Source organism: Phoxinus phoxinus (genome assembly GCF_949152265.1).
Source record: "Phoxinus phoxinus genome assembly, chromosome: 1".
In the NCBI taxonomy this organism is placed as follows: domain Eukaryota; kingdom Metazoa; phylum Chordata; class Actinopteri; order Cypriniformes; family Leuciscidae; genus Phoxinus; species Phoxinus phoxinus.
Window position 1 is genome coordinate 9,418,499 of NC_136876.1, and position 13,000 is coordinate 9,431,498.

The 13,000-nt window shown below is 40.5% G+C and overlaps 1 protein-coding gene across 1 annotated transcript; it reads left to right on the forward strand.

Moving 5' to 3' along the window:
* Positions 1 to 8,896: 8,896 nt before the first annotated feature.
* LOC307002847 (zinc finger protein 862-like) lies at positions 8,897 to 12,795 on the forward strand (the record flags this gene model as incomplete). The annotated part of the gene is made up of 3 exons (XM_079620768.1): positions 8,897 to 10,087; positions 10,292 to 10,497; positions 12,480 to 12,795. 3 exons carry the CDS (start codon positions 8,897 to 8,899, stop codon positions 12,793 to 12,795), a joined length of 1,713 nt encoding a protein of 570 aa, XP_079476894.1.
* Positions 12,796 to 13,000: the final 205 nt, after the last annotated feature.

Sequence of the window (13,000 nt, forward strand, 5' to 3'; positions counted from 1 at the left end):
AGGTTATGACTCCTTTAAGGGAAAAACTTAAGGTGCTTTATGCAACCGGGCACGGGTCCTCTCTACCTACCTACTGCTTTCGCCCGAGTTTTACCATGCTGCAGTGCGGTGTCCCGTGTTGTTTAAATAGATCGGAGTTTAAAAAAGCAAGTGACATTCAACTGTCATTTTACCGCTTTCCATGTGACGAGAAAGAGAAGAGGAAATGGCTGCAGTTGATAAGGGAAGTTAAAAATCTTAAACGAATGAAGAAACTTTGACTGGCAATGGTGCCTAGGGTAACTTACTTAGAAAATGCCAAAATTAACCGACCAAGCGCTGACTACAACGGAGCGCGTCTTCTCATGCTGTTACTATAGTTACTGTCACTCACCCGGAGACTTGTTTCGCGGCACATCTAACGTTACATGGCTTAATGACATCGCAAATATGTTGCGCTGGTTAAACAACGGTGAGGACAAGGTCAAACAGATTGAGCACCAAGACGGTCCTGCATCTCCTCCATCGAACCCGAGTAGGCCCACAATCCCCGAGTTTGATGCGAGTACAATTTAAATTTATTATTTTATCTTTATTAGTCATTGGATTGGATTGAAACAGTCTGCTAACAGCTTGCTACTGTAACGTTAGCTGGCTGGGCGCTACCCCGGCTATGTGTGTGTACTGTGTACATATTAAGTTAGCTAAAGCATACATTTAGATTTCAATATATTTGTGGTCTTTTTTCTTAGTCAGCCTAATTTAGGGTGACCAGACTTTCGCGTTGTCTAGGGACAGTCCCTGTTATTTGTGCAGTGTTAATTTCGTTGACGAATAATTTTTGTTATTATTTTTGTCAACGACATTTTTTCACAGACGAAGACGAGACAATAGCTAAATATAAAAACTAGGCTAGTTTTGAATGACAAAAACAATGACGAAAATCTATTGACATTTCCGTCAACGAATAAAAACTAGACAAAAATGTTAGATAGTGACGATTTGGGAAGCGATACAGTCAGAACTGATGTCCTGCGTTTGAGGTAGATGCGCACATTTGTACTGTAACGTTACGTGCTGATCTACCCAGCAGCCCGTTTTGGAGAGTATTCACGTAAACTATGTTGGTTAATATGTCTTAAACAGTTTTAAGTCTATCAGATGTGCATCAGTGCAATTGGATCTGCATGTCATTGGACATGATCCGATGTCTTAAAGTGACAGTGGGTAATAAACCTAATGCGGTCTGTGTCCTTAATATTAATCAAGTAACAAAAGAAAAAGAGAAAAGCATTCACTGCTCGTTACTAGCTTTAATAAGGATTCATTATATTTAATTCATACAAATAAATATGTCTGCTGCTTGAAAGAATAAAGAATGTATATCATTAATTGAAAAGAAGACTGTTCTTGTTGGGGATTGCCCTATATAAACTCTCTGTAAAGTGCACTGATACAATAAATATAAATGGAGAAATATATTAGTATGAGTCTGCAATAATAAACTGCATAGTGCAATGAAATTTACAAAAACACCAAAGTATGGATGATAGAAATTGGACTGTCTCGTTAATAAAGGCAGTAATAAATGACAACCAGTGAAGGATATTATCCCACGGAGAAATGCACTTCAAGGTAATAACTAAACATGAACAATACGAGCAGCGATGCTAGCGGGATAATCCGCTCATTAAGCAGGATCAAATTACAGAGAGATCGCTAGCCGAACAACATAAACATGGTCTAACTTAGCGCAGTTGGGATACAGTGTGACAATCTGTGTTATTAACAATATAGGCTACATTAGAAGAAAACTTACTTTGTCACAAACTTTATCTTGAACATAAACACTGCACACGAATGTGTGCACGCGATATGATCGCTCAACTAGAGTAGCTTAGTGAATATGCTTTCTATTTTCACTGAGAAAATAGAAAGCATCAGAAACACAATTGTAAATGTACAATCTTTGACAGCGTCTTATGATTCAGCCTCAATTATCGCCCCTCAAGAACAACTACAGCGCTTTACAACTATAGGACAGGAAGAGCTAAATAAACTTATCACTGCATCTAAACCAACAACATGTTTATTAGATCCAATACCCACTAAACTACTGAAAGTGTTACCTGTAGTGGAAGAGCCTCTTCTCAATATTATTAACTCGTCTCTATCTTTAGGACATGTTCCAAAAACATTCAAGCTGGCAGTTATAAAACCTCTTATTAAGAAACCACAATTAGATCCAAATAACCTAGCAAATTACAGACCCATTTCAAATCTTCCATTTATGTCTAAAATACTAGAAAAAGTTGTGTCCGCTCAATTGTGCTCTTTCTTGCAAGAAAACGATATCTATGAAAGATTTCAGTCAGGATTCAGGCCACATCATAGCACAGAAACTGCGCTGGTTAAAATTACAAATGATTTACTTTTAGCTTCTGACCAAGGCTGTATCTCAATACTAGTTTTACTCGATCTTAGTGCTGCGTTTGACACTATAGATCATAAAATACTCTTAGATCGACTTCAAAATTACACTGGTGTTCAGGGACAGGCATTAAGCTGGTTTAGATCGTACCTATCAGACCGTTAACATTTTGTCCATTTAAATGGGGAAAAATCAAAGATAACGTCAGTAAATTATGGAGTGCCACAGGGATCTGTATTAGGCCCCCTGCTATTCTCAATTTATATGCTGCCACTTGGTAATATTATAAGAAAACATGGAATAAGTTTCCACTGTTATGCTGATGACACTCAATTATATATTTCATCTAGACCAGATGATAACACTAAATTATCTAAAATGACAAAGTGTGTTAAAGATATAAAATATTGGATGACGTGTAATTTTCTCCTATTAAATTCAGATAAAACGGAGGTATTACTGATTGGTCCAAAAAACTGCCCACAAAACCTCTTACAATACAACCTTAATCTAGATGGACGTCCTGTTACTTTATCCTCTACAGTAAAAGACCTGGGTGTTATACTAGACCGCAACTTGTCTTTTGAAAATCATATTTCAAATGTCACAAGAACAGCCTTTTTCCACCTTAGAAACATTGCTAAGCTACGTAATATGCTATCAGTTTCTGATGCAGAAAAGTTAGTTCATGCATTCATGACCTCGAGACTAGATTACTGTAATGCTCTATTAGCTGGTTGTCCTGCATCCTCCGTAAACAAGCTACAGTTAGTCCAAAATGCAGCTGCTAGAGTTCTTACTAGGTCAAGAAAATATGATCATATAACACCAATTTTATCATCTCTACACTGGTTACCTATTAAGTTCCGTATCAATTACAAAGTATTGTTACTGACCTATAAAGCCCTAAATGGTTTAGCTCCTGTGTATTTAAGAGATCTTCTATCGCCATATATTCCATCGCGCTCTTTAAGATCGCTAAATTCGAGGCTTCTGGTCGTACCTAGGATATCTAAGTCCACTAAAGGAGGGAGGGCGTTTTCACATCTAGCTCCTAAACTCTGGAATAGCCTTCCTGATACTGTCCGAGGCTCAGACTCGCTCTCCCAGTTTAAAACTAGATTAAAGACGCATCTCTTTAGCCAAGCATTCACATGATGCATCTCATACCTTTTATACTACAGTTAAATCAGATCAAATGCATTCATATTAAGAACAGCAGCTACGCTAATTATTTCCCATCTGCCTTTTTTGTTGTTATCTCGGGACGCCTGTCCCGAGATAACTCAAATAGAGTTTGTCAGCTCCAGTTAGTATCCAGCCTCTCATGGAGACTTCAGATGCCCCAACGCCTGTGATGAGACGACTCGACGCCTGTGAAGAGACGACCCAACGCCGGCGATATGTTATGCCCTAAATTTCATGATTAACTAACTGTATTTTTGTATGTATATTTTTGAAATGCATTTTCTGTAAAGCTGCTTTGAAACAATGTCTATTGTGAAAAGCGCTATACAAATAAACTTGAATTGAATTGAATTGAATAGGCAATTACACTGAGTCCGTACGTGCTGAGAATGCTGCACTACGTTATTTGCGTACAATGCAACTTAAAACCTCACACACGTAGCTACCTTAAAGGAGAACTCCGGTCAATTTTAACATTGAGCTCAATTTTTAGTAAATTTGGAGTGCTGTCAATAAAGAGAACAACGACAAAAATCGGTGTTGCCTACACTGTGTTATCCTATTTTTAAAATTTGCACCCTATTGACTTGAATGGGGCAAGTTTTAAACCTGCTTTTATCCTCTTACATATTTGATGTGTCATTACAAGTGCCCAGCCATGTGAGTGATTCCTTCAGAGTGAACACGAGTGAATCTGACTGCAGTAGATGTGAAAGATATGAATAAAAATGATGTTAATTCAGCCAGCGCAAATACCTGTATTTAGTTCCTGTTTTCGGTGGAAGTCCAAAGTAGTCGATTGTCGAGTTCACGCGCGTGATCATAGTAACTAAACCTATGCGCGTGAACTCGACAATCGACTACTTTGGACTTCGACCGAAAACAGGAACTAAATACAGGTCTGTGCGCTGGCTGATATAACATAATTTTTATTCATATCTTTCACATCTACTGCAGTCAGATTCACCCGTGTTCACTCTGAAGGAATTACTCAACATGGCTGGGCACTTGTAATGACACATCAAGGATGATAAGACTAAGAACTGGTTAAGTTTAAAACTTGCCCCATTCAAGTCAATAGGGTGTAAATTTTAAAAAAAGGATAACACAGTGTAGGCAACACCGATTTTTGTAAAGTAAGTAAGTAAAGTAAGTAAAATTTATTTTTATAGCACATTTAAACACAGCTCGCGCTGACCAAAGTGCTGTACATAGCGCAGTAGCCACTGAATAATAAAAGTAAAAAATACAAATACAATAAGTAATTACACTTTCAATCAGTAATTTAAGCTAAAATCAAGAGGAAAACAATTACTTACAGACATAGCAAGGTAAGACAGTTAAAACACAGGGAAGGCCAATGTAAACAGGTGAGTTTTGAGCTTAGTTTTAAAAATTGTGATTGATGGGGCATTTCTAATCTCAGGTGGCAGTTGGTTCCACAGCTGAGGGCCAGCAACAGAAAAGGCTCTGTCACCTTTTTGCTTAAGCCGGGACCGAGGAACATGAAGGAGACCTTGGCTAGAGGATCTAAGGGACCTGGGGGCTACATGTGGATGAATAATACCAGCTATGTAGCTGGGGGCCAGAGCGTGAAGAGCTTTAAAAACCATCAACAGTATTTTAAATTGTATCCTAGATTGGATTGGAAGCCAGTGCAAGGAGGCTAGAACAGGTGTAATGTGTTCACGTTTTTTTGTATTCGTGAGCAGCCTAGCCGCTGCATTTTGGACCATCTGAAGCCGTGCGACCAGTGTTAGAGGGAGACCAAAGTAAAGAGAGTTACAATAATCTAGGCGGGAGGTTATAAACGCATGGATGACTTTTTCCAGATCATTGTATGACAAGACAGACTTAAGTTTGGAAATTATTCTTAATTGATAAAAGCTAGCCTTTACAACAGATGATATTTGTTTGTGCAGGTTAAGATGGGAGTCTAAAATCACACCCAGGTTACGTGCATGTGATTTAACATAGGGGGCAAGGGAGCCAAAGTTGACAGGGATCGAGTTTTTTGACTTTGAAGGGCCAAAAACAATAACCTCAGTTTTGTTGTCATTTAACTGTAGGAAATTGTTAGCCATCCAGATTTTAATTTCTTTCAAACAGTCTAGAAGTTGCTGCATGGATTTGTCAGATTTGAGTGGGATGTACAGTTGGGAGTCATCTGCATAGAAATGGAATGAAATATTGAATTTTCGGATGATATTACCTAGAGGGAGCATGTAGAGACAGAAAAGTACTGGACCCAGAATGGATCCCTGAGGGACACCATAAGACGCAGGTGCAGAAGATGAAGAATACTGGCCTATAGATACAGAAAAAGATCTTTGGTGGAGGTAAGAGTGAAATAAGTTAAGAGCTATACCCTTAATGCCAACCCATTGTTTGAGACGTTCTAGTAATATACCGTGGTCTACAGTGTCGAATGCAGCACTAAGATCTAACAGGACCAAAATGGCATTATCACCTGAGTCAAGAGTGAGCAACAGGTCATTTGTCACCTTTAACAGGGCTGTCTCAGTACTGTGATGGGCTGTGAACCCAGATTGAAATGGCTCTAGAATCTCTGTTAAGTTAAGGTATGGAAGCAGCTGAGTTAAAACCACCTTCTCCAAAATTTTAGAAATAAATGGCAGTTTAGAGATAGGCCGGAAATTTGTATGACATTTTACATCCAGATTATGTTTCTTTAGCATAGGCTGGACAACCGCATGCTTGAAACATGAAGGAACGGTGCCGGTGGCAAGGCAGGAGTTAAGAATAAATTGAATGGAGGGACCAATAGCAGCAAAAGCATCTTTAATAATCTGTGAAGGGATAGGATCATGTGGGGCTGTTGATGGTTTCATATGCTTTACAATGTCCCACAGTTCAGTGTGGGAAACTGCTTGAAATTGGTCAAAAGTTGCTGTAGTAATGGGGACATGTAATGGTGCTTCAGATACAACAGGAATAAATTGTGTTCTGATGTGGTGAATTTTCTCAGTGAAAAACTTCAAGAACTCTTCACAGGTATTGGTGGATGCCTCAACCTCTGAGGAGACTTCAGGGTTAAGAATTGAATTTATGGTATTAAATAAAATTCTAGGGCGATGGGAATGTTTGCTTATAATGTCAGAGAAGTACTTAGTCCTGGCTTTTTTAGCTGCAGCTTGGAAATTAACCATGGAATTTCTGAATATTTCTAGAGAGACTGAGAGGTGATCCTTTTTCCACTTACGCTCAGCTCTTCGACAAACCTGCCTGAGATGACGGGTGGAATCATCAAGCCACTGTTGAGATTTAAAATTAGGGCGTCTGAATTTAAGAGGTGCCACAGTTTCAAGTATAGCTGAGCAAGATGTGTTAAAGGAGGATATTAGCTCATCAGGGCTCAAGAGGTGGTCATGGTTGGTAATAGAGGCAGTGATATCATTTCCCAGGAAACGTTCAGAAAACTTATTTGCAGTAAAAGGGTTAATATGACGAGAGTAGTGACCGGAAGTTCTGGCTGTATACAGTGGGTTAAATAATTTAACATTAAACAAAATAGGCACATGGTCAGAGATAAATGCCTTCTCAATGCTTATGTTATCAATGGAAAACCCATGGGATAAAATCAAATCAAGTGTGTGCCCATGCACATGGGTCGCCTGATTTATGTGCTGAAGGAGGCCAAAGGACTCCATTACATGGCAGAACTCACTAACCAAGGGTTTACCTGGGCAACATACATGAATATTAAAATCACCCAAAATCAACAAACGGTCATACGAAGATGCATAATGCGACAGAAAATCTGAGAATTATTTTATGAAATTATTATTTGGTTTGGGGGGCCTGTAAACAAGTGCGCATATCAATGGTGAGGCAGCAGATTCAATTTTTACGCATTGTACTTCAAAGGAGGAAAAGCTACCAGCAGAAAGTGTTTGTACCTTAATTCGATTTTTAAAAATCAAAGCCACTCCACCTCCTCTTCCTGAACTCCTCGGAGTGCTTATGAATGAACAGTTTGTGGGGCAAAGTTCACCAAAGACAGATGACTCACCAGCGCCGGAACCAATCCATGTCTCCGTTAAAAACAACATGTCCAGGTCTCGCTGAATAAAAAAGTCGTTTAAAATAAAGGTTTTGTTTGACACAGACCTGCAGTTCAGTAGCGCCACCTTAGCAGCAAGGTAATCCAAGTGCTGTGGAAGTTGAGAGCGTTGTAATGGGCGAATGTTCCGGAAGTTCACACCGCCGCTTCGGACGCGCAGTCTTGGTGGAGCTGCAGGGCAATCAGGCGTCATTGACTGAGCTGGAAAAATGGAGAGATGACAGGAATATCTCAAGTCCCATGATCGACGAGCTAGGTAAAGGCCTCCGCTTCCTGCAAAGGGGATGTAGGGCCGGCGAAGTGATGGTTGCGTACGGGAGACGTTCACAAATCCCCTGATCCGCACTCGAACACCGCCGCGATTTCCTCGCTTCCTGCGCCGCTTCTTGCGGTGACAAATGCAGCAGGAGAGCTGGCGAACGCAGTCCGCGGGAGAGTTAATGAACGTCGGATGGCATCTGTAGTAAGGGCCGAGACGCCCAACGGACTGTAGCTCTAAAGAATGTTGGATGTGTAGCAGAATAGATCGATCATAAGTCCTTAGGGCATCGGCGTAATGCCAGAGCGACAACAGGAGGAACACAAACAGACACAATAACATACGGGCAGGTAGGAGCTGACGGCAAGCCGACCAAAACACAGGCGCCATCTCTCTCCTTTTGCTTTATTTTGTCGTTGTTCTCTGTATTGACAGCACTCCAAATTTACTAAAAATTGAGCTCAATGTTAAAATTGACCGGAGTTCTCCTTTAATACTTAAAGGGAGATAATTCACAACAGTTCTACTTTAGGAAAAGTGGTTTTATTTAATTGTAAGATATTTTTTAAGTCACAGTAGTTAAATCTGTATTGCATGTTCAAACTTTAAAATCATTAATATTAACAGGTTAATAAATGTTTTCTCAGGAAGTATGTGGGTTTGGACATTTTAGAGAAATTCTAAATTAATGCAATTGAACTAAACCCATTATAGACATGAAGCCTGCCTGCATGAGCTATGACGTGAAAATTGGCCTGAAGCCGTGCATAGTTAGGGGGGGCTGAGGCAAATCAATAAATTTTCTGCACAATTGATGTACAGTACATCAATTGTGCAGGTTCATCATATTCAATGAACGAATAGCACTTTTTCCATTCAGGAAGAAATTTTATTTTCTGTTTTGTTGCATTTGTTCCTTGTTTCTGGCCATGGCCTGAGCTGCCCAGCTCAGGCCATGGGGAACACCCTGTTCCATGGGGTAACTGGACAGAAAATCCGAGTGAGGAGCATCAAAGAGCATGCAGCCACGATTGCACACAAATCAGCTGATGATGCCCTACAAGCAAGAGCTCACCCAGAAAGAGGAGCACTGGTGGCACTTTTTGACAGAATGGATGCAGCAATACAGGAAAAGATGGTGAAACTCTTCAACATAGCCTACTTCATTGCCAAAGAGGAGATGGCCTTCACCATGTTCCCCAAGCTGGTGGCTCTTCATCACACCAACGGCCTGGACCTCGGCAATACATATAGCAATGACCAGGCATGCCGCATGTTCATCACAGCCATTGGTATGACTTTCATTGAGGAGCTTCAGGAAAAGTTGCGATCAGCCAAGTTCTTTTCTATCGTGTCTGACTCTTCAGTTGACCGATCAGTGAAGGACCAGGAGCTAATCTATTGCGTCTACCTCCAGAATGGCAAACCAGTGAACCAGCTTATCCAGATTGTTGCCCTGGACCATGCCCATAGCCAGGGCATTTTGGATGCCATTCTGGCTGGACTGTTGAAGGTTGGAGTGGGTGAGGAGGACCTGAAAAAACATCTGGTTGGCTTTGGGTGTGATGGTGCTGCCGTTATGCTGGGTGTGAACAATGGAGTGACCGCCAGACTTCAGCGTTTGTGCTCGTCCCTTGTCTCAATCTGGTGTGTGGCTCATCGTCTAGAGCTAGCTGCTCTAGACTGTGTCAAACAGGTTCCTCAGCTGCAAGACATTAAGCAAACACTACGTGCCATCCACAAGCACTACACCTGCTCTGCGAAGGCCTCACGGGAGCTTCAGGAGATCAGCAAGGTGATGGAGATCTCCATTGTGAGGCCAGGCAACACTGAAGGTACTCGCTGGCTACCACACATGTCACATGCATTGGAGGCATTGATGAGGAACTACAGGCCCATCTTGGTACACTTTGAGAACCATGCCAGTGACCCTAATGACAGGGAAGCAAGTGCAGCCATGAAGGGGAGAGCAAAGCTTGTGCAGCACACCCTGAAACAGTACAATATGCTGCTATTCATCCACCTCATGCTAGATGTCTTGCAAGAACTGAAGCACCTCAGCCTCCTGTTTCAGCAAGAAGGCCTCACGTTGCAGATGGTCTCGGATGGACTGCAGACAACATCCCTGGCTCTCGTGGCCATGCAGGTGAGAATTTTCTTTAGATTTGCCATTATTAGGTGCTAAATGTCAGGTGGAAAACCTTATTTGTCATTGATCTATACATACATATTTAACTATTTTATAATTACATAATTCTATTTAATATTGTCACAGCTCAACATTTGTATGGGTCCTTTTAGTAAAATAACTCAAATGTTCTTTACCTCTTTTTTTCTTTTTAAACTGTAGACAATCACAGGCCCAAGGCTACACCAGTTCATGGATGAGGTTGGGGCTGGAAGTACCTGGCAGGGTGTCCAGATCAGCAGGACCAATGCTGATGACGACAACTTAAAAAACCTCAAGCTTCGTCTCACCAACAGCTTCTGTGAGTTTGTGTCAGAGCGTTTCAAAAGTCTGGAGACCGGCGTTCTGAAGGCAACCTCCACACCAGGGTGGGAAATTAGCACCCGCCACCCGCCGAGGGCGGGTACTTTTTCAAAGTGGCGGGTCACTTTGCCGTGTATACCAGCCACAGTGGCGGGTGGATTATAATAATGCTGCGTTCGCACCAAAAGCGAATACAGTTCGCAAAAATTCGCATCCACCGAGGAACCAGGACAGGACCACCAGACGCGCATAAACGCGTCTTTACATTGACTTAACATTGAATGTATTAAGTAGTAACCAATAAACACATGCTGCGAGTGATTTCATTGTACGGATTGGGCAGCCTTTGTCAAAGAATGCGGTTGCTAAGTAACAATAATACACTTTTGTCGAGTAACTCTTTTGATTGGTTTTCAGCGCTGTGTCACGGCGCTGAAGAGACCGTTATACTGTATAACTTATACACATAGCTAAGCTAAGAATAAAAAATAAAATAAAAAGTGTATATATATATAGCTGAGCTGAGCTGGTGCAGAAGAAAGGGAAATTATTTTTAACCATGCGCGCGCGCTCTCTACACTGCTGAAGCGCGGATTATCTGAAAACACAGACAAGCTGGAGTTCAGCGATCTTTATTTGAGATTTTCTACTTAAATTAAAGTGTCATTCAGTCGGTCTGTGTTCTGTCGCGAGCCGCTTGCGCTGTTTGTGCGACTAAATCTGCGATCAAAATGCAGGCTGATATCCAGCAGTGTTTTTAATGTTGATCACATATGAGCAAGAATGCAATGTTTCCCGAATATCCACACGATTTCAAATGTGACATTGATTTTATACAACAGTAAAAAAAAAAGGGTAACAACATTTAAGTGATGTACTGCATTTAAAACAGTATAGTCAGGCTTATTGCTCTATTTTGCAACGAAATCTGTGGCTTTGAACGAATCGTGAGATTCAATGAATGAATGACTCGATGACCGCCACCTACTGGCTATTTTAATATAATATTTTTATTAATATTAAAAACGTTTTTTAACATTGCATATTTATTGAACATTGTTTTATTTAAAGCATTATTTATTTTTAAAAGGTATTATAAAGTTTAAAAATTAAATGAAAAAAATGTATTAAAGGGGGCGAATATTGTCCCTTAATGGAAAAGGTGTGACTGCAGTCTAAGTGGAAGAGAGGAACTTAGGAAAAGGGATATGTAGAATTGCACAAGTGCTACTGCTAAAGAGTGCAATGTAAATAGTTTATCATCATAAGCTTAATTGAATGGCCTAGAGAGAATAATTATGACATTTTCTGTCTAAAGACTACATATAAAATAGCTACCTAAAGTAACTGCAGTTTACTAAAAGTAATGACTAAAAGTTTGCATTCATAAGCATTTTCGTCTGAAGATGAAGACTAAGACTGAATCAAAAATGGTTACCTAAATGAACACTGGCCTACACACACCAAGCGCACTACAACGCTGTTGCGTATGTATTAAATATGACTGATCATTTAAATAAAATGTTTTATTTAATTCAAGTAGCCTACATAATTATTTTCCAGGGTTTAAAATGTATACAGATTTGACATTTTCCCCTCATACTTATGTTGGAATGGGTACGAAGTTGGCATTGAATTTCATTTGAAATGGTATTAAAAAGGTCTTAAAAAGCCTTGAATTTAAGCTGAAGGATCCTGGGGGTACCCTGAAATAAATAAAAAACGTATTGAAGCAATTTCTTTCTTGCAATTTGAATTCCGGAAAAAGTGGCTGGTAAAAAATATAAGTGGCTGGTAAAATTGGGCATCCACCAGCCACTGTGGCTGGTGGACAAAAAAGTTAATTTCCCACCCTGCTCCACACTCTTTGACCTTTCCAACTGACCAGAAGACACTACTGATCTGGCAACATTTGGCACAGCTGAGATGAATGCCTTCATGGAGCATTTCCATCCCATACTTGAGACATGTGAGGACTTTGAATCCGTTGAGGCAGCTATAGGCGAGAGTGGCTTGACCTTAATATTCTTGTTTCCCGTCACTACAGGCACCTCGATTCCCAGGTGCTGTGGCAGCGGCTGATTCAGGGTGCCATTGGAAGGGATGACCAGTTTCAGCACATGCAGGTGATAGCAGAGATCAGCCTTGTCCTTCCTATGAGCTCCTCTTGCTGTGAGCGTGGCTTCTCCAGCATGAAGAGGATCAAGTCAGACTGGAGGTCCTGCCTGTCCAATGAGATGCTCAACAGCCTCCTTCAAATCTCTGTTCATGGCCCTCCTGCAGAACACTATGACTCTGTGAAAGCAGTGACCAAGTGGTGGAGTAATGGCTCCAGGGCACGAAGACCTCAGTACAAAGACTGAGACGGGGACACTGAAATTCCCCCAAATTCTGTTCTAGAGAAGTCATATTACACTTTTCAAAAAAAATTTGAGCTGTATTTTTCTCTAAATTTTCGTATAAAATTAGTTCTGCATGAATACAAAAAAGCATAAATAAAAAGTTATTTTTTATTAAATCAGTTTTTTACCTGTTTACAGATAACTACTTTCAATTGAGCTAAATAAA